This window comes from Nuphar pumila, chromosome 3 (assembly GCF_984573655.1).
Source record: "Nuphar pumila chromosome 3, dmNupPumi1.hap1.1, whole genome shotgun sequence".
NCBI classification, from domain to species: Eukaryota; Viridiplantae; Streptophyta; class Magnoliopsida; order Nymphaeales; family Nymphaeaceae; genus Nuphar; species Nuphar pumila.
The window spans coordinates 28832508-28857120 of NC_143251.1; the positions used below are offsets into that span (position 1 = coordinate 28832508).

Consider the following 24613-nt stretch of genomic DNA (forward strand, 5'->3'; position numbering starts at 1 on the left):
TCATCAAATAAATAAAAGAGCCTTTGTGCCCTTTGAAATAATATGTTCTGATGTTTGGGTCCCAGCCCCCAATCCTTCTTCTTCTGGAAGCAAATATTATGTATCTTTTATTGACAGTTTCTCTCGTTTTACCTGGATATTCTTTATGAAACACAAATCAAAGGTTTTTCCCATCTTTCATCACTTTCATGCCTATGTTAAAACTCAATTCTCCCAAAACATTCAAATTCTCCAATGTGATAGAGGTGGTGAGTATTCTTCTAAAGAATTTTTAGATTTTCTCCAAGATAATGGGATACATCGTAGAGTTTCTTGCCCGTACACTCCACAACAAAATGGAATTGCTGAACGTAAACATAGACATATTGTGGAAAGTGCAATGAGTATGATGCATGGTTGTAACTTGCACATTAGTCTTTGGACATAAGTTTTTCACACTGCCACTCATGTGATAAATCGTCTTCCTATGCCTATTCTTGAAAATCAGTCTCCCTATTATGTTCTCTTTGGTGCACATCCTGATTATGATGAGTTACGAGTTTTTAGATGCATATGTTATGTACACATTGACAAATTCATGAGAACTAAATTTCAGGACAAAGCCTCCATATGCCAATTTGTTGGTTATGCAGATGAACATAAGGGTTACAGGTGCTATGACCCTGCCAATAAGAAATTTAGAATTTCCAAAAATGTTGTTTTTGATGAAAATAGTTTTCTGGAAAGTAAAACAAATCACAATCAAGAACATGGTGACGCAGCTGGTAATTGGTATGAACCATGACTTAGTGCTGAACTTATTTCACATACTGCCGAAGATACTATTTTGACCCATGAAGGCATACATGGTGAGACGGTTTCAGATAATGCATCACAAACAGCATGTCTGAGATACAAAGGTAATGTGTATACCAGGAGACCCAGAGAGCAAACAAATGTACCTGCCGAAGAACACGTTGCATTACCTGATAACAGAGAAACACTAAGAAGATCAGGCAGAATAAGACATCCTATTGAAAAATGGGTTAGTTATGACAACTTTTCTATGGACTTTCAAATTTTTCTATCCAAGATTGAAAAGCATGATGAACCACTTGGTTTTCATCAAGCTGTCAAATCCAACAAATGGATTGAAGCGATGAATGAGGAGATTGAGGCACTTCATGAGTGTCAAACATGGGAGATAGTTGGTCGTCCTCCAGATAAGAATGTTGTTGGTTCCAAATGGGTATATAAAATTAAATATAAACCAGATGGTAGCATTGAACGGTACAAAGCATGTCTTGTAGCCAAGGGTTTCACTCAAGAATATGGTCAGGATTACGATGAGACATTCAGCCCAGTGGTGAAAATATGAACTATTCGCATCGTACTTGGCTTGGCAATTGAACATAGTTGGATCCTTAGTCAGCTTGATGTTAAAAATGCATTCCTTCATGAAAATTTAAAGGAAGAGTTTTACATGGAGCAGCCTCAAGGTTATACAGAGGGAGACCCAAAAGAGTATGTATGCAAATTAACCAGAGCATTGTATGGTTTAAAGCAAGCTTCCAGGTCATGGTTCGAAAGCTTCTCCTTAGAGATTCAGAAGCATGGTTTCTTTCGTTCCCAACTAGATCATTCTCTGTTTATATACAGGAATGATACCACCCTGGTTTTCTTACTCATATATGTTGATGATATTGTGATCACTGGTAATGCTCCAGACCACATTCAACGAATTAAAGTTTTATTGAGTATGTAGTTCAAAATGAAAGACCTTGGGGAACTGAGATACTTTCTTGGTGTGGAGGTGGACAGACAAGATAACAAAATGTCATTAACACAACACAAATACACTCTTGATCTTCTAGCTAAAGCAGGAATGACAGATTGTAAACCTCTACCTACACCCAGTGTTGTCAACCAAAAGCTCAGTATTTGTGATGGTGAGTTATATCCTGATGTAGTCAAGTATCGCAGTTTAGTGGGTATGTTGCAATATCTTACTTTTACTAGACCAGACATTGTATATTCTATTAATCAAGTATCTCAGTTCATGCATAAACCAAAGACTGGTCACATGGATGCTGTCAAACGCATCCTTCGCTATCTAAAAGGAACGGTAGGCAATGGACTTACATATGTTCAATCTGTGAAAATATCTCAAAAAAAATGAGATAAAGAGTGCGATGAGCACAACACCACCAATGTGCACAAAAGCACAAGAACACTTAGAACAAATGTACACAAAGGTACAATAAAGAAACTCAAATGCACAAAGGCATACAAAATATAAAGAATTTTATTGAGAGGCTTGGAGAACAAAAGCTCCAAGAAGTGAAGTTTACAAAGAGGGAACTCCCCTATTTATAAGAGGGAAAAGGAGCCTTGGAGGGGCTCCACTAGCTGTTGGAGCCCCTCCAACGGTTAGAATTCTAACCGTTGGAGAGGCTCAACAGCTAGTGTTGAGCCCTCCAAGGTTGACTTTGAGTCAACAAAGAAATAAAGAAGAAAAAAGACAAAAAAGGGAAAAGGAAAAAAGAAAAGAAGAAAAGTAAAAAAAGGAAAAAGAATTACAGCATATTCATAATTATGAATATGCGCAAAATGGAGAGAAATGACTAAAATACCCTTTCGGGTTTTACAGAAAAAAGAAAACATATATATTTACATATATATATATATAGATAGATACATATACATATATACGTGATGTATATATGTATATGTATCTCTCTTTATATATATATATGTAAATATTTACATAAAGAGAGATACATTTTAACACCCTCCCTCAAACTTAGGGCACAATGACCGAAAGTTTGCTAAGGAGAAAGTTGAATCTTGGGGAGCAAAGCGCCTTGGTGAAGAAATCTGCCAACTGATATTCTGACGTCACATAAGGAAGATCGATGACTTTTTGTAGATATGCCTCACGGACATAATGACAGTCCATCTCAATATGCTTTGTCCGCTCATGAAACGTGTGGTTCTTGGCAATATAGATTGCACTCTTATTATCACAACATAACTTTGTGGGTTCTTGAATTGAAATCCCCATATCTTGCAGCAACTGATGAATCCAGACAATCTCCATAGTTATAGATGCCATGGCTCGATATTCTGCTTCGGTGGATGATAGAGACACCTTCTGTTGCTTCTTACATCTCCATGAGATCAGGGATTCACCTAAAAAAATACAAAAGCCTGTAGTGGAGTGACGGTTATTTGGGTCACCTCCCCAATCAGAGTCAGTATATGCAATTAAATTCAACTCAGAAGAAGAGGAAAGAAAAACTCCCTTGTTTAAAGTTCCCTTTAAGTATCTGACAACTCGGAGAACGGCACTCATATGAACGGATGTAGGAGCATGCTGAAATTGGCTTGCAGTATGCACGGCATGAGAGATGTCCGGCCTTGTGATGCTAAGATACATTAGAGATCCCACAAGTTGCCGGTAGGGAGTAGGATCCTCCAAAGGTTTCCCATCATCGATCTTCATTTTTGATCCCACAATTTCAGGGGTCTCACAGATTTTATCATCAGTAATACCTGATCTGTCAAGAATCTCACAGGCAAGTTTAGTTTGAGACAAAAAATAGCCTCTATGAGAGTAGGCTACCTCAATACCAAGAAAGTAAGTCAGATACCCCAGGTCTGACATTTCAAACCTTTCTTTTAAAGTGGTTTTAATGTTTCTGATGCCTTTTATGTCACGACCTGTTATCAACATATCATCAACATATAACAGTAAAATCACAATTCCTGTATCAGACTTTTTGACAAACAGAGCAGTGTCAATGTAGCATGAGGAAAAACCATTTTGAACCATTACATCATTAAATCGATCATACCAAGCCCTAGGGGCTTGTTTTAAACCATAAAGCGCTTTTTGCAAACGAAGGACTTTCCCCTTTGGTATGTTCATACCAGGAGGAGCATCCATGTAGACTTCTTCATTAAGGTCCCCATTTAGAAATGCATTTTTAACATCCATTTGGTAAATATTCCATTTTTTAATAGATGCAATGGTGATCAAACACCTTACAGTAACCATTCGTGCAACAGGAGCAAAGGTTTCTTCGTAATCGATGTCGTATTCTTGACTATATCCTTTTGCGACAAGACGGGCTTTATATCTTTCAAGAGTGCCATCACTCTTGGTTTTGACTTTAAAAACCCATCTACATCCTATTGTTTTCTTTCCTTCTGGAAGACATTGAAAAACCCACGTTTTGGCTTTGTTGAGGGCTCTAAGTTCGTTGTCCATGGCATCCCTCCATTCAATCATTTCCGTAGCTTCTTTAAAATTTCTAGGTTCTTGGTATGAGTAAATGGCACTAAGACATGCCCTATGTTTTGGAGAAAAAGACTCATAGGATATAAATCTAGAAGGATTTCTCCTAGATCTTTCAGTTCTTCGAGAGTTGTTGGAAGATTCACTAAGATCACTATATTTCTCTATTGCACTTCTAAAAGTGCTTTTATCTCTATGAGTATAGGTAATTGGTTCATTTATCATTTCTTCTTCATCATGAATGGTTTGAGGAATACATTCACTTATATTCTCATTCTCTTTTAATTCATCATCGCTAAAATCTTCATTTCTAGATAATAGTTCAAACAAAAAAGAATAATCGGCATTATCTTCATGAGTTTTGTGTTCTTCAAAACCACTTGTGTTTTCTAAAAAGGTTACATTTTTTGAAACATATAGTTTATCATTTTTAATATCATAACACCTAAAACCTTTTTGGGTTTCCGAATATCCTAAAAAAGTACAAGGAATAGCTTTGGGAGATAATTTATCATTCTTATCGGTGAGAACAAAACATTTACAACCAAAAATTCTTAACCTATTGTAGTCGGGTTCTTTTTTATACAAGATTTCATATGGAGATATTTGGTTCAAGTTTTTGGATGGAAGTCGGTTGATGAGATAAACCGATGCAAGAGCCGCTTCGGCCCAAAATCTTTTTGGAATTTTTTTAGAAATTAACAAAGTTCTTGTAGTTTCAATTATGTGTCTATGTTTTCGTTCGGCCAACCCATTTTGTTGGGGAGTTTTGGGACAAGACCTTTGATGAACAATCCCATTATTTTCAATATAACTTTTGAAATCATTTGAGAGATATTCTCCCCCGGAGTCGGTTCTAAAAATTTGTAATTTACTATTGAATTGATTTTGTATTAACATGTGAAAGATCTTGAAAGTAGAGAAAACCTCATGTTTATGTTTGAGGAAGTATATCCAACTATACCTTGAAAAATCATCCACATAAATAACATAATATGAAAAAACTCCCTTAGACACAACGGGTGCCGGTCCCCATACATCCGAATGCACAATTTCGAAAGGTTTGGTTGAAAACATAGTTCTTTGTCCAAAAGGTAAGCTTCTCATTTTACCAAGAATGCAATCATTACAATTGAAATTGTCTTTACATAAGGTTTTAGCAAAATGTAAATATGAAAGCTTGACAATATTTGGATGCCCAAGGCGTTTATGCCAAACATTTATATCCTTATGTTGGGCAACATTACAAAAAGAGGTTTTTGGAATTTGAAGAAATTCCATGAGATAAAGATCTCCCTTCCTAGAGCCTTCCCCAATCAACTTCCCGGACCGGCGATCCTGTATCCAACATTTATTTGATGAGAATTTGATATCACACCCATGATCCGATAGTTGAGAGACGGAAAGCAAATTTAAATTTAGTTTTGGTATAAATCTAACTTTTGGAATAAAAAAACCTTGTCTTTCAAAATCACCAATTCCTTTTATTTCAAGAGAAGCCCCATCCGCGGTGGAGACAAAAGAGGGTGACAAATTTTTTGAGTATTTAGAAAGTGACAAAACATTTGGAGTCATATGAAAGGATGCACCCGAGTCTAAGAGCCAAAGAGTCTTACCGGGAGGAGAGAAGGTGGTCATGGCGGCTCCGGAAACGGATCCCTTGAGGAGTGGTTGAAGAGCTTCCATGATTTGATTGAGAGCCAAAGTAGCATGATTGGAAGTAGAAGGACCTTCCTCCTTGGTTGATTGGAAAGTAGTAGACATAGCCACCATCTTCTTCCATTTAGGGCATACCGGTTTAATGTGACCCGGTTCTTTGCAAAAATGGCATATGATCTTACTATAATCTCTCCTTCCATAATGCCCACCATTTTCTCTTCCTCCTTGATTTTTGTTAAAATGAGGGGGTTTATAGGTTTTAACATTATTCCCCGGTCTTGAGACGGCATAAGCACCCTCATCCTCATCTTTAGAGGGAACGGCCAACACACTTAGATTGGTTTTATTCATTCCCAATCTAGTTTCTTCTCCACTTAATTTGGTAAGCACATCTTCCAAAGGAGGGGAAGAGAAAGAAGATAAGAGAGAGGATCTAGTTTGTTCAAACTCGGGTCTAAGCCCATTTAAAAAGTTAAAGAAATGATCCTCTTCTAGTTGTTTGGCCCTCAATTCAATAGCCTCACCGCTCCATTTAGGTTCTTGGAGGGCAAGCTCATCCCAAATAGTGGATAACTCGGCGAAATACTCTCTAACGAACATTTCTCCTTGTTGAAGGGTTAAGGCCTTCTTTTGGAGATAGTACTTATGGGACAAATCTCTTGAAGTATACATTCTTTCAAGATATTCCCATACTTGACATGCCTTTTTGAACTTTAGAATATTGGCATTAATTTTGGTCTCAACCGAAGAGAAGAACCATGAGAGAATTTTGTAGTTTTTCATTTCCCATTCTTCATGCTTCTTATTGTAATCTTCAAAAGCCTTTTCTCTTTCTTCTCCCTCAAGAACCTTGATCTCCCCTTTGTCAAGAGTAGTAATTTTTGGTACGGGTTCGGGAATAGTTCCTTGAACATATCCCCAAAGTCCCTTTCCTTTTATATGGGCCTCCATATTCCCGGCCCATACATGATAATTCGTTCCATTCAATTTGAAACCAAGAGAGAAGTGCGAATCCTTTTCGCCCATTAGAGAGGATACAAAGAGGAATAAATGCGTACCACAAAGCGAAATGAGTCCCTTCTTGATGTAGGAAGCTTGCAAAATATAGAATGAAGAGCCGAGTCTTCACTTCCACCACCACAACTCAATGGCACGCTTTACGAGGTATTCCAACGAAGAGAAATAAGAGCACGATCTTCTTTTCCTTTAAGCCTAGCTCTGATACCATGTGAAAATATCTCAAAAAAAATGAGATAAAGAGTGCGATGAGCACAACACCACCAATGTGCACAAAAGCACAAGAACACTTAGAACAAATGTACACAAAGGTACAATAAAGAAACTCAAATGCACAAAGGCATACAAAATATAAAGAATTTTATTGAGAGGCTTGGAGAACAAAAGCTCCAAGAAGTGAAGTTTACAAAGGGGGAACTCCCCTATTTATAAGAGGGAAAAGGAGCCTTGGAGGGGCTCCACTAGTTGTTGGAGCCCCTCCAACGGTTAGAATTCTAACCGTTGGAGAGGCTCAACAGCTAGTGTTGAGCCCTCCAAGGTTGACTTTGAGTCAACAAAGAAATAAAGAAGAAAAAAGACAAAAAAGGGAAAAAGAAAAAAGAAAAGAAGAAAAGTAAAAAAAGGAAAAAGAATTACAACATATTCATAATTATGAATATGCGCAAAATGGAGAGAAATGACTAAAATACCCTTTCGGGTTTTACAAAAAAAAGAAAACATATATATTTACATATATATATATATAGATAGATACATATACATATATACGTGATGTATATATGTATATGTATCTCTCTTTATATATATATATATGTAAATATTTACATAAAGAGAGATACATTTTAACACAATCTTCATGGAAGTCACCAAAACATAACATACTGGCCTATACAGATGCAGACTGGGCAGGGGATCCAGATGAGAGGAGGTTTGTTTCAGGATACTGTGTTTTCATTGGAAGAAATCTTGTCTCATGGAGTAGCAGAAAACAGAAGGTTGTGGCAAGGTCTAGCACAGAGGCAGAGTATAGATCTATGGCAGCCACCATTGCAGAAGTGACCTGGATTAGGCATCTACTTACAGAGATGGGAGAGGATATCTCAAATTCGACACTTATGTGTGATAATAAAAGTGTTATACAAATTGCATTCAATCTCATTCATCACAGTCGAACTAAGCATATTGAGATTGATCAACATTTCATCAAACAAAAGATAGCAGACAAAGAGATTGAACCAGTTTATGTGCCTTCAGAAGACCAAATTGTTGATATGTTTACAAAAGGTCTTACAAGTCAACGTTTCTGGTATCTGAAGAACAAGTTGCACATGGTTCACTCCCATGCACAACTTGAGGGAGGGTATTAGAATATGGGCTGAATATGGATCCATTCAATAAAGGATCCATATCCATTCCCAGGTTTTGTATTTTAATGTAATATGAGTTACTAATGCAGGGGCACTTTTGTCCATGTGTTAATTATTGTAACCCTATTAAGGCTAATGAAGTATTAGTGCAGCCTGTGTGTGAAGACTGAGAAGCTGCCGATTCCCAAATACGAGTTTTCTCTCTCTCTCTCTCTCTCTCTCTCTCTCTCTCTCTCTCTCTCTCTCTCTCTCTCTCTCTCTCTCTCCTAGGTTTCTTGATAAACATAGGAGTTCTTACACTGAGATCTACTGAGTGAAAAATGCATCGAGTATAGGAACGTGCGGTATGCATCAGTGGTAACATGGCATGTGATAGGCAACAATATCGTCGTTGGTGCGACGGTGTGTGGTGGGACAAACGTTGAGCGTTGTTTGATTAAGCAATGTCAGTGGATCAAAGGATGTTGCCTTTGGGGATTTGGTTAAGAACCTCTCGATTTGAATAAGTTCTCCATGCTTAGCATTTGAACTCATAGGGGTGCGTGTGGATTAGGGCTAATTCCCCCAAGGATCACCATAAGTGGTTTCAACCAAGTATGGTGACTCGAGGCTAAGCGAGTGAATGCCTAGAAGCCAGCAAACGAGTCTGGGTGGTGTTCTTCGATATGACATACAATCATCAACTGGTCTTCGGACTGGAGGTCACAAGGCCTTGTCTCTTCTGTGGCAAGGTTATGTTGGAGCGTCATGGAATCGCGATATGCTTCATGGCACGCGAGGCTAAGGCATTTGTGCGCTTGCTAGTCGGTATTATGCACATAAGTGACATAGACCAGATAGAATATGCAATTGAAAATGCATTTGATCAGCTTCCGCTAGGCAACTGTGCACGAGGTGGTGTGCAAGGCCAATGAAATGATTCAACATATGAAAAAGTTTTATGCCGGTTAGGCTGGCCAAACTGGGCAGTCGGCGCATCGTGGGTTTGCGAAAAATTCTATGCCAATGACAATGTATTTGTAGTGTCATAATAAGACTATTGCATCAATATTCTTTTCATGAAAAGAGACTTGATTGGCCACCCACCTGTAAATCCAAACTGATATTGTCGCTTGAGAGCTGAAAATGCAGTGGGGCAAATGAAGAAGGGATTTTCTGCAGTCTCAATTTCCCAAATACTGACTCTGCTTTGCCTTCCACTGCAACAAGGTTCATCCCATTCTACCTGATTTTCAAATATGGGAATCACTCAAGCACCAAAATAAGATAAAATTGAATAAAATGCAATAATCATCAAGCCAGCTTAACATTATCAAAACATGCCTAAAAATATAATTTACCCGAAGAGTTCGCCATTTTGAATTTGGCCACCTCACCGGATCAATATCACTAATTCCAATAATGGTGCCCATATATCTGCAAATATATGGACATTTTTTACTCAAAGGAGGACTGGAAAACTACATTAATAAGAGAATGGGGTGACAAGATGTCACCCGGGTAGTATATAAGAAACAGAAAAGCATGTATGAATGCTGTTATACATGATAAAATGAGATTAAAAACTCAATTGGATATAGGTCAAGGCAAAAAACAGAAATGCAATATTCTGAATTAGTGCAGGTCATGTCTGTTCAGCAGAAAGAGAGATGATCCACTTTACATCTCTCATGCATATCCTACAACTATGTGCTTTACTTTTGTTCGAAAAGGAAAAGCAGAAGGGAAGACAAAGAAAATTGGTTTTCTTCCATACGTTATCCAAGTTTAGGAAGAGCCAAAGAGAAACCTAGTATGCAGCTCAACAAGCAATATTAATTCAAAAACATTCACAGAATGGTAATATTAAAAAGAATACCTGCGTTTACCTGACTCCTCTGTTTCAAACATCATTCCAAATCTCATTCCAATAGAAACTTGAATACCATATACAGCCTTCTGGATTTTGGCTAATGGAACAACAAACTCTGAAGGGCATGCCCTACACAAGCATTGTATTGTAAAAGGTCCAAATTCTGATGTCTATATTTGCAAAAAATAACTTGAACAGAGAAACAATAATAAAAATAAGAATAGAAAGCTTACCGTGGATTATAGAATATTGTGAAAGGGCTGCGGTTAGCAGCAGCATGTGCTGCTGCAGCAAGCACTCCAATGTGCATACTATCTGCAGAAAGAACTGAAGATGGCAAAGTCGTTCGCTGACGATTTGCACGCCTTACACCAATGAGCAACTGAGATTTTTCATCCCTATTTACAGAAGCATCGGTCACTTTAGATACTTCAATTAAAAATTAATCATTATATTCATGTCAATGTAGTTATACAAATAAATTAACCAACAGAGGACACTTAATTATCACAGTTGACAATGAATCACTGTTTTTGTCGACTGTATCCAGTCTATGCTGCTAAAGAACACATGCTATGTCATTTTTGCTTAAACATACTGAAAATGTAATACAAATATGAGCTACAAAGAGGAAGGGAAATTTCACCATGAGCATAAATGTCAAATCAGGAAAGTGGCTTACTTGGCTTTGAGTTCCATCCTGAATTGAGGTTTGAACTTCTGATTTGTACACCTCAGGAGTAGGGGTGGCAATCGGGTCGGGTTGGCGGGTCGGGTTGGCGGGTTGGCGTGTCAGCATACCTCAACCCGAACCCGAACCCGACCCGTTTATTAAACGGGTCGGCTGTGACAAACACGAACCCGACCCGTTTAATAAACGGGTAACCTGACACGACCCGCCAACCCATTTAATAAATGGGTTGGGTCGGGTAAACGGGTTTTCAGGTTGGCGGGTCGGGTTGGCGGGTTGACCCACCCGCCTAACCCGTTTATTAAACGGGTCAGCCGGGTTGGCATACCCCCAACCCGAACCCGACCTGTTTAATAAACGGGTTACGCGGGTCGACCCGTTTATTAAACGGGTTGGCTTAAGCCCAACCCGAACCCGCCTAAGAGGCGGGTTGGCGGGTCGTGTCAGAAATTGCCACCCCTACTCAGGAGTACCTAAACTCCCTTGGTCAAGTTATTAAGATATGATGGTTTCCTACTAAATGGAACAATTGCCATTGTTTGAACAGGTACCACAAGACGCCCAAAATTAAGCATCTGAGTACCAGGATCAGTGGTTACAAGATGAGTGTTGGACCACTGACACTTTCACCAACCAAACATAGAGCATTTCCATGTACGGGTGTCTATGATCCAAGTAGCTCGCAAGCTAATGTACACTAGTACTTAAAGTAAAGGGTAAGGAGAAGAGTATTGGAATGCAAGCTGGCAGACAAAATCCAAAAGGGAGAAAGGATGATATATGAAGGGATCAAAGCATCCACTAGTACTTAAAAGTACAAAACTAAAAAAAGATCATGTACATACACATGCTCACACACCAGAACACAGTTAAAGCAGACACAGGTAATAGCCTTTTATTAAACATTGTGCTTCTTTTTAAAGGAATCATTGTGCTTATCATATTCAAGCACAATAACAACCTTCCATGTCCCTAATGTCAACATAGTGTCAAACCAAACCCTTATTTGCAAAGGAAAATCATGAATCCAGAACTAGTTAGCAAAGGCTGACTTAGCAAACCAAATATAAATATTATTTAGTATATTAACTGCACTACATAAATTTAGTTATTCTTTAAAATCCAACACAAGTTATTTCATCCTATAGAAGAGTCTTTTTCATTCTTGAGATAAATTTTTACAGCTGAATGTTACACATGATACCTGACAAATAGAACAGAATCACCAGCTTTAAGGCGTTTTGCACTTATGAACAAACTCCAACCAGTTGTTAGAAGGTGTCGCTTTGGCTGACCTGTATTTGGGAAAAAAGATATCTCACTCTTGAAAACATGACCACTGCAAAAACTCTGTAACAAGCACATTGCATCTGCATCATCAAAAGCAAGCCCAATGCACCCATTGCAAGCATCAGAGCCCCATTTTGACCAAGTAAATCCAAAGCCAAGAATCATGCGGAACTCCGACTACTTCTGGCTTCTTGGTTGTTCGTCCAGATTGGGATGAAAGACTTTATTGAAATTTTCTACCAAGACTCAGCAATGCGAGGAATGAAAGGGTGAAATGACTGGATATTGTCTCATGATTGTCATATGAAGGGATCTTGATCCCAGAAGAATCAGCTGACCTCAAATTTTTCCAAGATAAAAAATCCTTCTGTTTATATACTTTAAATGAAACTTCTGAAAAATATGAACATGATGCAGTCTAGAAATTCATGTGAACTGTGCGGTCAGACCAGAAAGACAGTCTACTTGGTTTTGCTTGTGATGATGATCTTTCCAAAATAGCTATATAAAGCATAGTTCGCAAACTCGTGACTCGGGCTCGGATCGCCCAACCATTGACTAGCGAGTCAGTGGGTTGACTCAAATGAGTTAGGACTCTATATTTTATAGTGTAAGCACATGAATAAGATATGAAAATAACTAAACTCCAAGTTGTAATATGTCAACAGTTAAGCTACAGAAACATATAACAATACATGATCACTAACATTTTTCATTGAACAATATTAGATTCTTCATAACAAGTGCCTTTGTATATGAATTGTGCATTAAAATCATAAAATGCATAAATAAAAAGTTTATAATAGGGATTAGGATCAGTAACCTGAATCGGTGACACATTTGGGGTCTACTCCATGTCGACTCGGGCAATTCCCAAGTCAACTCGGTGGGTTTGTCAACTGTTAGAAAGTTACACAGCGGAATAAACACGACAGAGAGAGAGAGAAGAAAACAAGCACACACAATGACACACGATTTACGTTGTTTGGCCAATGGATTACGTCCACCGGCGGCGGAGGAGCAGAGATTTTCACTATGTCAAAAAGGGATTACAAAGGTAGGTGACGACTCTCTGTCATAGAAAACCTAAAGCCACATAGAACACCCAAACTCGCAAAAAAGTTGCCTAAGCAAAAAAAACCTAAAAGAGTATTTATAGGACCTTGTTACAAACCGATCGGGTCCATGCCACAGGAGCTTCGCCCCCGCACCCCCACGAAGTCAGCGGTGGGCTAGGCCTAACGACCCGGTCCCTCCGCTACCACCACAGACTTCCAAAAAACTCCTAAATATGGTTTTCTTCAAGTGACATGTGTCAGGGTTGTAACATGGAATTCAAGACACATCTCAACACCAACTATGATATAAAGAAAAGATTAATAAAACTAGATTTAATCACAAAAAAAGAAGTTAAAAATTATCTCTTTTTGTCTGTAACATCATGAATGTGATAAATGCCTAAATCCATGCCGAGAACAATACCCCTGTAAATATGGCGGAATGTCCAGGTGTTATCATGCAAGTCTCTGACTATCAGTTCTTGAGTTGGAGGCTGCATTGTGAAATCCTGAAATAAGAGAGCACAAAAATTAGAAATCCAACGAATGCACTTATCAGAAAAGTTTAATTCGGAGTGCAGTTATTCAGTTTGAGAAGCTTACAAGGGGAGGAAATAGTTTTTCAGCTGCACGCCTGGGTACTGAGAAACCCCCATGTGTACTCGTGTCACTTGCAGTCAATGTCTTGCAGAAGTATTCACTTGGCTGCTTACTATGCTTCACTCCTAATTCGGGAGCATACAAAATATCCATCTCCTAACAAGAAAAATGCTATATTTATAACATGGAATGCTCTTTATGTAGAAATAATTGTAAGCAAATAAAGATCAGATATTCATCACAATCCTCGCATTCTAAATAAGATGTTTGTTGTACTTAACTTGAAAACAGGGATTTGGTAAGGAAAAATCACAATTTTCACCATTTACAGCAATGAACCAAAACATTTTTGAGTTGCTTTAGTTACATAAGAATGGCAAGGGACACATAATTGGTGAAAACGTCAATATTTCCATCAAAATTTCTGTTTTGGTTCACAATGATCGATATGTAGGACCAGAACAAGCAATTGCTGATATTTGTGATTGAGCAGCCAGCTTCCAACATTTTTCAAGAGTGAAAAATATGTCAGACTACAACAAAAGGATGTAAGTGTTGAAACAGAATGTGATGACTCACGTTTTTCACAGGTTGAAGAGTCATTTGGGCAAAAATCTCATCAGTATCCTTGTCAGCCTGAATTGAGATAAAAAAGAAGCAAAGTGATCAGTTCAAATCCTTTGCACTGCAATAAATGGGGTATCAGAAAAGCAAGGCTTGCTCACATACATGCAGTGTAGCATTGTGAACCTGGCACAACAGCTGAGATGGCAAGCTTGGGTAATTTGGAATGTGCGAGTTCACTACCTGTTTGGTGGAAAAAAACACCTATAAAAACAAATGAATTAATCAGCATACTCAGAAGATTTATAAATTAACATGTATTCAACAAATTCCATATACATTCTTATAGCTTTCAATAAGATACAGCTAACAGCTATATTTCAATGACAAAGCAAGAAAAGGACATTGTGAGATTTGGGAGAATTTAGTAATTGCAAAGAAAAGTGTTTGAGCATAATACCTTCTCAAATCATTACAATGACCTCTCTCTCTCTCTCTCTCTCTCTCTCTCTCTCTCTCTCTCTCTCTCTCTCTCTCTCTCTCTCTCTCTCTATATATATATATATATATATATATATATATATATATATATATATATATATATATATATATATATATATATATATATAGATATAGATATAGATATAGATATATATATAGAGAGAGAGAGAGAAGAAAACTAGTAGCTACACTTCAAAGATTATCATTGTTTCTTACAAAAAAACATGCTTTACATTGAATCAATTTAAGCAGAAATTTTGGCTTTTTTCATTATCAAGTCTTAGTGTGATGTGAGCTGTTGATTTTTCTACGCTCTAAAAACACATCCAAACAGGAAAAAGTACCTTATCTGAAGCATCAAATAAGTTAGATAGAGCACATCAAGTTCAGATCAAATGAACACATATGCATGTATTTCTTTGAGCCATTTAGGACCGTTTAGGAGACAAGACTCTCTCAAAACAAAGTATGACATATGTTACAGGAACAAAATGTTTCACACCTTCTATGTGACACCAAATGTCAACAGCTGGATGAGCTATACTCGAACAAAGAAATTCCAAGCAACACGCCCATAAATGTATAACAGGCATGGTAAAACTTTTATAGGAGAAAGTTTGCAGGCGGTAATCAACATTAAACATAAGTTTAGTTACGTCCCACCAATAGGTTTATTTTAAATGGAAGAAGCAAACCACTTAGCATCCATGAAGTTTTTAGACCATTCAGATTATTAACAAAGCAATAAATTAACCTGTTTAAAGGTCAGAAACCAAATACTGAAAAGGATAAAAAGACAATAAGGGCATTCTCTCACCTGTTCGCTGTGTCCCTGAGGGAAATAATACACCAAGCTGCCTATTTGAGGCAAGGAAACAAGGGGTCCAGCACAGGCATGCCATAGCTCTGAGTTTATGATTTTCCCAACTCCTGCATCTCCAAGTAAAACCACAAAAGATGTAACATGAGAAATATTTTTTCATGATGACCAATATTTTTTTCTCATTGGCAATACTGGAAATAAAAGAAACATCTGAAAAAAGAAGCAAAACCCTTTCTATCCTCTACCAATGATCTACTTCTTCTTCGTATTTTAAAAAATTAAAACCGAGTCCATCATGAATTCCAAAGAGTAACTAACATCCAAGATTGCATGATGGCTCTTTATGTTTGCAATTACCACTTATTTATTCACATTGAATGATACAAAAACTACCAGTTACACCAATACTTGATACATACCATCCCAAGTAACAAAACTTCAAAACGAGAGAAAAAAAAAGGACCAACCTGGCGGCCCTTGTAACTCTCCCTGATTCTTCATCTCCTCCATCATTGTCATCACACTCTGCAACTCATTGCCCTTGAGTTTATCACAAACAGCAGACAGCATGTTAGAGGGTCTTTCTCTCTCCTCCCGACTGTCTCATTCTCCTAGCTGAAGAGCCAAGCAGAAAACAACCCTTTCACAATCACTGCTTAAACCCCACAACCATTGTCTCTTTCTCTCCCTCAAACCCATCTCCCCACCACTAGAGAAGCAATTCATTAGAGGGAAGGGGAGAAAAACAATGACACCAACAATGCCGGAACCCAATGAAAATCTTTTCTTTCTCATACATAATAATTCAGATGGGAAAAAGCTGGTCTTTTGCTCAGTGCTACACAGTAACTAAAGCATGAGTTGTCCAATGCTGTTTCTGGAGAATCAATCACCTCTCTCTCTCTCTCTCTCTCTCTCTCTCTCTCTCTCTCTCTCTCTCTCTCTCTCTTGCAGAGCTAGAAACCGGCTCTTCGAAGGAGAGTGATGATTTGTTCCCCCCCAAAACATCAGTCTTTTCTTTTGTTCAAAAACCGGAAAGTGGAGGTCAGGAATGGCGGTTCTACGGATTCTGTACCACCACCAAACTTTTGTTTGCTTTTGCTTTCTTTGTTTTTTTATTTTTCCCTCTGTCTGAGAACGCGAGGATCACACGATAAAACAGGTGCTTGCAGAGAGAGAAAGTGACAGAAGAATGAAGAGAGAGAAGGTAGCAAAGCGAAAAGGAGAGCATGCTTAAATAAGTGAACAATTTAAAACTACTGAATATAAATAATATATATGTCTGAGTCACTAGAATATAAGAATTATCACCACCGAGGTGGTATCCCATGTGGTAGTGTCAAGCTGAGGGCTCAGGATCGAATCCCTCAGCCACATGAGCGGCTGTTCTGGTATGGATCCGCCTAACCCCAGCTTGCCTTAAAAAAAAAAACAATATAAGAACTATCGTGTGAACCGGGCATTTTCAACATTTTTTTGCAAAGCCATGTAGATGTGTTACCGTTGGATTGCATTTTTGATAGAAATATGATTTTTGGATGATTAAATATTTTTAAAGATTATAAGCTGTTGATTTTAAAGTTTTAAAAAATCTTGTGTATGCATCATAATCGAATGATTCAGGAGCTGGTCTTTATAAAATTAAGCTTGTAGATTACATCTGAAGTGTTAGGTTTAAGATAAAAGAACAACAAATTTATGAAATTCACGGTTCACACTGTAGTTTTCATATTTTCATGTCTAGTATATATATATGAGTTATGCTACGATGCTTCGGGAGCATCTAATCCTCCCACTTACTAGAACGTATGGTTGTAGGTTGTATATTCTCAATCAAACCTTATAGTTGTACTTAATACAGTTTATTTGATAGGAATTATGTTTTGCATCGTGTATTTTGGACATCATAATAGGCTTTTTTAAGTCATAAAATTTTAGTACATTGTAAGCCGTTGATTTTTTAAGATCTTAAAAAAACTACATGGATGCCATAATCTCATGATCCAAAACTTGTTTTCCACTAAATAATGATCGTAGATGATATCTATAGGGTCTGATCAACAAAAAAAGTACTCAAATTTGAAAATTTTGAAGCTTTTATTAAGTGGTATATATATATATATAGAGAGAGAGAGAGAGGTGAATCATGTAAAACTAGTAATATAAGTAAAATTTCAGTTAAAAACCTACCATTTGCGCGATATTATTCAATCGTACTACTGGTATCAACTTGGGGTTTTAAACCTGCAACACCCCACCACAGGTGGAAGACGTGCATAACAGCTCCCACATTGGTATCAACTTGGTGACATTCACAAGTGGACTCTACCATACATGACCCCCAGTTAATTTTATTAATCCAATTGAAGTCTCTGTTCATCAGTTTCAGTGAAAAGTTATGTTGTAAAATGTTTTTTTTTTCAGTAAAAGTAGGGTTCTTATTGAAATATCAAGTAAAAAACATTCCTTAAATATAAAAAGCTGAATATTTTTAAGGGTGATGGCAATTAATGCTAGTGTTGGCTTTCACACCTTGGGGCATTACCCCACATTTTCATGCCTTGGGAGATTTCCCTTTCACTGATTGAATAGCTGGTCTAGCACTCCCCATTAGTAGCAAGCTTTGTTGTTCCATATTTGTGGTTCACACGTGAAGCACACACTAGATGGTTGGTGACTGTACTAATTGGTCAAGTTGAGACTTGATCTTCTATAAGAAAATGAATGAGATAAACCCAAAGTGAAAGCCTCAAGAAAGATTGAAGGATAATGTAAGAAAAGCGACCAACCCTTCTAGAAGAAAGGAAGGAAGAGATGAACGGCTCACAGGTGCAACTTATAATTAAAGTGAACGCAGGATAGTTGGTAATGAGTTTACGAGTCTCTTGACCAATGTTTCCCTGAATCATTGGGCCACCGATTCGGTGGGGATACCGATACTCAAGTCGGCAAGAAAATAATAAAAAATATTCTGTGTCAATCATAACGTGACACGTGTTAAAACCGTTACAATAATATTAAAATAAAAAATTATGTATATCCAATTTGACGTAAATTAATTGTTTAATTAATTCATGTACTTGGTAAAGGTGATCAATTCAGCAATTAAGATAAAAAACCGAGGAAAATCATTGTTACTGCCACTATTCATTGTTTTATAAACCACGGGTTCAATTTCTTCTAATAAGATTGGAAAATTAACTAGTTTAGAAAACCATAGATTTATTCAGCCCTTGCTGCAAAGGGTATATAACCACAAGTTTGGAACTTGTGACGTCCTTCCAACTTTATAACTTTTAAAAATTGCCTGTAACCAAATAAGTATTTTTTACGCACTTCTGCCAAATTCTCCTTTTGTTGGCGTTTTCATGTCGTTTCTTTTCAAAAAAAAAACTTGTTTTTTATACATTTTTAGGCCATGTTTTTTTTATCCTGTGGATAACTGTTTAGTTATACATTGTCTGTCCCAAGCCCGGATAACGAAGAAGGGTTGCGGTAGGCCAGTGACAGCCAACGTAAAAATGTAGTCACATCCTATGAATATGAACCAATATGCGAATTTCGTTGGGGTGTTTCCTACTAAGCGATGCTCTGTACTCTATAGACTCAGAGGCAGTGATAAGTGGGCAAGGGTAGCTAAGACATTGCCCAGAAGAGACTCGTCAAACCGGCGCCCGGGGGTGGGGTCAAATAGGCAAGGGTTCTCGCACTTTGTTGGACTGGTGAGGGTAAAAAAGATAGTTCAAGACCATACAATTATGTTAGCCACTTGGAACATAGGGTCTTTAACTGGTAAGTTGGTAGAGTTAGTAGATGTTATGTGTAGGAGAAAGATTGATATTTTATGTTTACAAGAGACCAAATGGGTAGGTGAGAAAGCAAAAGTGATACAACCTTGGGGATATAAGATTTGGTATACAGGAATACATAGAAATAGGAATGGAGTTGGGATTGTTATTAGGCGTGAGTTTATAGATAATGTAGTTGAGGTCCGTAGGAAGGAGGATATGATTATACTTATTAGATTAGTAGTAGGTACAGATATTATTAATTTTATTAGTGTTTATGCACTTCAAGTCGGTTTAGACGATTCCATTAAGTGACAATTTTGGGAAGATTTAGACGGAGTGGTACAAGGGATATCTCATGGAGAAAAGATTTTCATCGGCGGAGACCTTAATGGACATGTAGGCATTAGTAGGGATGGATTTGAGAGTATCCATGGAAGCTATGGTATAGGAGAAAGAAACGAAAGCGGATAAATGATTTTAGACTTTGGTTTGTCCTATGATTTGATCTTAGCCAACACGTGGTTTAGGAAAAGGGAGTCTCACCTAGTAACATTTAAAAGGGGGGTTAATAAGAGTCAGATAGATTTTTTCCTACTCAGAAAGAGAGATAGGGGTTGTTGCATCGATTGTAAGGTTATATTGAGAGAGAGTGTAGCTATACTGCATAGAGTCTTAATTTTAGATCTTAAAATTAGAAAATGTCACAAAAGGGATAGACAAAGGATAGATCATAGAATTAAGTGGTGGGCACTGAAAGGAGCTAAACAAGAAATGTTTGTAGAACAGGTAGCTAAGAAAGCTAATTGGTGTTTCGAGGAGGATGTAGAATCAATGTGGAATAAGATAGCGGGTTGCATGTGAAAGGTGGCGAAGGAGGTTTTGGGTGAGTCTAAAGGTGGTGCACCGCTAGGTAAGGATACATCATGGTGGAACGAAGATGTCAAATTCGCTATTACGGTTAAAAGAGAGTGTTATAGAAATCTAAGTAAGAGTCGGGATAATGAGAATTTGGAGAAGTATCTGGTAGCAAAAAGGAAGCTAAAAAAGTAGTTCGACACGCGAGGGATAAGGTATATAAGGAGGTCTGTGACAAGTTGGATACCAAGGAGGGCAAAAAGGATATTTATAGGCTTGCAAAGATGAGAGATATGAAATCGAGGGATTTGGGTATGGTTAGATGTATCAAAGATGAAGCGCAAAGGGTTTTAGTTAAAGATGAGGAGATTAAGGAGAGATGAAAAGATTATTTTGATAAGCTATTTAATGAAAGTCATGCACAGGATCTCGGAGACTTCTCCATTCCTTTTCATGAGATGAATCATGACTTCGTGTGAAGATTCAAAAGAAAGAAATTGCAGAGGCTTTGAAGAATATGAAATCCATAAAGGCAGTTGGCCTGGATGGTATACCTATCGAGGCTTGAAAATGCTTGGGTGAGAAAGGTTTAGTATGGTTGGCAAATCTTTTTAACAAAATTTGGCGGACAAATAAGATGCCTAATGAGTGGAGGAAGAGTATTTTGGTGCCTCTCTATAAGAATAAGGGTGATATACAATATTGCACAAACTATCGTGGTATAAAACTCATGAGTTATACTATGAAACTTTGGGAGAGGGTGATTAATTATAGGTTGAAGAAGGTTGCCATGATATCGGAGAATCAATTTGGTTTTATGCCTAGAAGATCAACTCTGAAAGCTATACATCTTCTTAGACAACTTATTGAGAGATATAGAGAGGTGAACAAAGATTTGTATATGGTTTTTATTGATTTAGAGAAGGCATACGATAGAGTACCTAGGGATGTTCTCTGGTGGACAATGATGAAGAAAGGTATTTCTCTCAAGTACATTAGTATAATTAAAGATATATACGAAGGAGTAGTAACCAATGTCTGCACTTGTGGAGGGGTGACACACAATTTTCCTATAACGGTTGGGTTACATCAAGGATCTGCATTAAGCCCTTTCCTTTTTGCTATTGTGATAGATGAACTTACGAGATCAATTCAAGAGAATGTGTCATGGTGTATGTTGTTTGCTGATGATATTGTTTTGATTGATGAGTCTAGAGCGGGGGTTAATGCTAAGTTAGAATTATGGAGACAGACTTTGGAAGCAAGAGGTTTTACGTTGAGTAAGAGTAAGACAAAATATATGGAATGTCAGTTTAGTAAGCAACAAAATAGTGATGAGAGTGTAATGAAGCTTGGTGAGCAAGAATTAGCGATAGATGACTGTTTCAAATATTTGTGATCTATCATTCAAAAGAATAAAGAAATTGATGGATATGTAAATCATAGGATTAAGGTTGGGTGGATGAAATGAAAAAGTGCAACTGGAGTGTTGTGCGATCGTAGAATGCCATTGCGGTTGAAGGGAAAATTTTATAGGACGATAATTAGACCCGCTTTACTATATGGTACAGAATGTTGGGCTGCCAAGAGACAGCATTTTCAAAAAATGAGTGTAACTGAGATGTGTATGCTTCGATGAATGTGTGAAAACACACTAAAAGATAAGATTCAGAACGAGAAAATACGTAATAAGGTAGGCGTTGCATCCATTGAAAATAAGATGAGTGAGAATCATTTACGATGGTTTGGACATATTCGGCGAAGGCCTAATGATGCTCCGGTTAGAATGATGGAGAAATAAAAAAATATATTAGCTAAAAGAGGTCGGGATAGGCTTAAGAAGACTTGGACGAAGATGATAAGAAAGGATATGAATGCTTTGAACCTCACTGAGGACATGACATTGGATAGAAATGAATGGAGGAGAAGGATTCATGTGGAAGACCCATAATGATTTTCTTTGTTGGTTCATATCGCCGACCCCAATTGTTTTGGGATAAAGGCGTAGTTGTTGTTGTTGTCTAACGAGATAAATAAAGCTTTTGTGAATTAAATTATGTAATATTTTATCAGAAATTGTTTTTTTAATTTCAAAACCATCGCTGTTCGCCGTCACATCACTACTCCATGGCAAATCGACTCCGTCTACCACCTACTACTTCGACGTCTCCATATTCACCTTACATATGTTATATGAGCGCATTCTTCGTGGAATTGCTCCTCGGGAGTTTAATGAACTGTCTCCATCTCTCTAGTTGAAAAGATGTAACGGGTAACAGATTCCAAATAAGACAAAAGGAACAGGGGCAATCTCGGTAGTTTGAAAAATTCTCACACGCTTCGACTTTTTATTTATTCTTTGTTTTTCACTTATAGAAACAACAGGCAACGGTAAGTTACAGTAGTTTCAACCCAAAATCAAGCTCCTGTTTCTCCAGTGCTCCCAACTGTACGCGGAAGATGGAAAATGGTTAACGTGTCAATAAGATGGCTGAAAGACTTGTTTTTAACATCTGACACTGTTCAGATAAAATCTGTAAGGTAACAATGTGCCCTTTACGGTTGTTTTTCAGCAATTAACTATACGGTGTAAATACTAAGAAACGTGTGATGATGATGATGATGATGATGGACGCATCCGTACATCCTGGATCATTACACGAGAGACCGGCATGATGATGACGCATACGCATGCAACCTGACGCGATTGGTCCGGACCAAAGTTCTCAAGCTAAGCAATAAAAAATTTCATATATATAAAGAACTGAAAACATGAAAAACCGCCATTTTCATTTATTTTTTTGTTCATTTCTCTAAGGGTACGGATGTGATCCTGGTTTTATAACGACCAGGTTTTGAAGCATTCGATTTTGATACAGTCACGGGACTTTTTTAAGCTTTAAAATCAACGGCTCACAATATTTTTAAATATTAAAGCATTCAAAAATCATATTTTTCCATGATAAAACATTACAAATTTACCATGCCACGGTTGAATTTTATAAAAAAAAACATTAGAAATGCTCATATTTGTAGGGGTGTCAATTGGTCGGGTTTGGTTTGGATCTAGGTGAAACCTGATCTAGCCTTGATTTTCGGGTATGGTCGGCGGAGCTGGGGGCAGGAAAAAGCTAAATATTTTTTTTTTAAAGCCCAGCCCTGATTCCATATGAAATAGATTTTTATCCACTTTTTTAGCTCAGTCCTATCCCAGCCCAGCCCTAACCCCATCAAATAGTTTGATTTGTCCATATGAAATAGATTTTTATTAATAATTGTAGTCATTTTTTATTTTATCTAAAAATAATAATTTTCGGGGGCGCTGCCCCCCCCCCCCTCCCCCCTCACATGAATCCTAGCTACACCACTGGGTATGGTATAGAGTCCAAACCCGAGTCTAATCAAACCTACTATAAGAGAAAGAATACCGGAATCCGATAAGAACTACATGAAAAAGACCTAACCCATACTCAATAAAATAATATTTTTTTATCATTTTTACATTAAAAATTTATGGGCCTTAATTGGAACTCAGGTCAGGCCCGAGTCTGGTATAAAATTTCACAAACTATACCCGACTCCATGTATTAATTGAAGCTTCGGGTCTGAACCCAAGTATTAATTGGGTCTTCTTATTTATCACCATGCTCGGAGGACACTACAGGGTTTGGTATCTGTCGGGTCTGGGTATAACCGACCCGGTGACACCCCTACATATTTCTAATATTTCTAGTTCTTATATATATATATATATATATGTGCAACTATTAAGGAGAACATAAGGGTGACTTAAGCCAGTAAAATTGATAACTTTTAAAAACAAGAATAAGAAAGATGTAACCAATGTTGTCAGTATCGGTTATGAATAATTGGGCTGTCGATTCAGCCGTATGGCCGATACTGATACTCAGCTGAATCGTTATGTATTGACTCAAAAATAATAAAATAATATTAGGTATCAATCATTTCATGACATGTGTCAAAATATTTATAATAATATTAAATAAATTTTTTTGTATTTTTTATATTTATTAAAAAGTAATCGAATCGGCTAGGCCAATACAGGCCGATACGCACGTAATTCGATCCAAGAACAAAGGCATAGATATGGAATTGTATATGACATTTTCCCTTGAAAAGAACAAAGCCATAGATATGGATCCAAGATTTCACGTAATTCAGACCCAATGTTCAATAGACTTGGATCCATATTAGGTTTCTCTAAGAGACTTGTTATAAACTTTTCTCATCTCAAGCGAACGTTTT

General features: G+C 37.4%; 1 protein-coding gene across 1 annotated transcript in view; it reads right to left on the reverse strand.

The window, feature by feature from the left end:
* The window catches only part of LOC149842433 (auxin response factor 5-like), a 58831-nt gene extending 42560 nt beyond the window's left edge, over positions 1–16271 (reverse strand). Inside the window, exons 1-11 of the mRNA XM_090000660.1 lie at positions 16169–16271; positions 15696–15808; positions 14543–14641; positions 14393–14449; positions 13817–13969; positions 13638–13722; positions 12070–12160; positions 10408–10572; positions 10181–10303; positions 9663–9738; positions 9409–9547 (exon numbers count right to left, since the gene is read on the reverse strand). Of these exons, the coding sequence (XP_089856786.1) occupies positions 9409–9547; positions 9663–9738; positions 10181–10303; positions 10408–10572; positions 12070–12160; positions 13638–13722; positions 13817–13969; positions 14393–14449; positions 14543–14641; positions 15696–15808; positions 16169–16271 (1204 nt within the window). The remainder of the gene's footprint in view (positions 1–9408; positions 9548–9662; positions 9739–10180; positions 10304–10407; positions 10573–12069; positions 12161–13637; positions 13723–13816; positions 13970–14392; positions 14450–14542; positions 14642–15695; positions 15809–16168) is intronic.
* Between the last annotated feature and the right edge of the window lie 8342 nt (positions 16272–24613).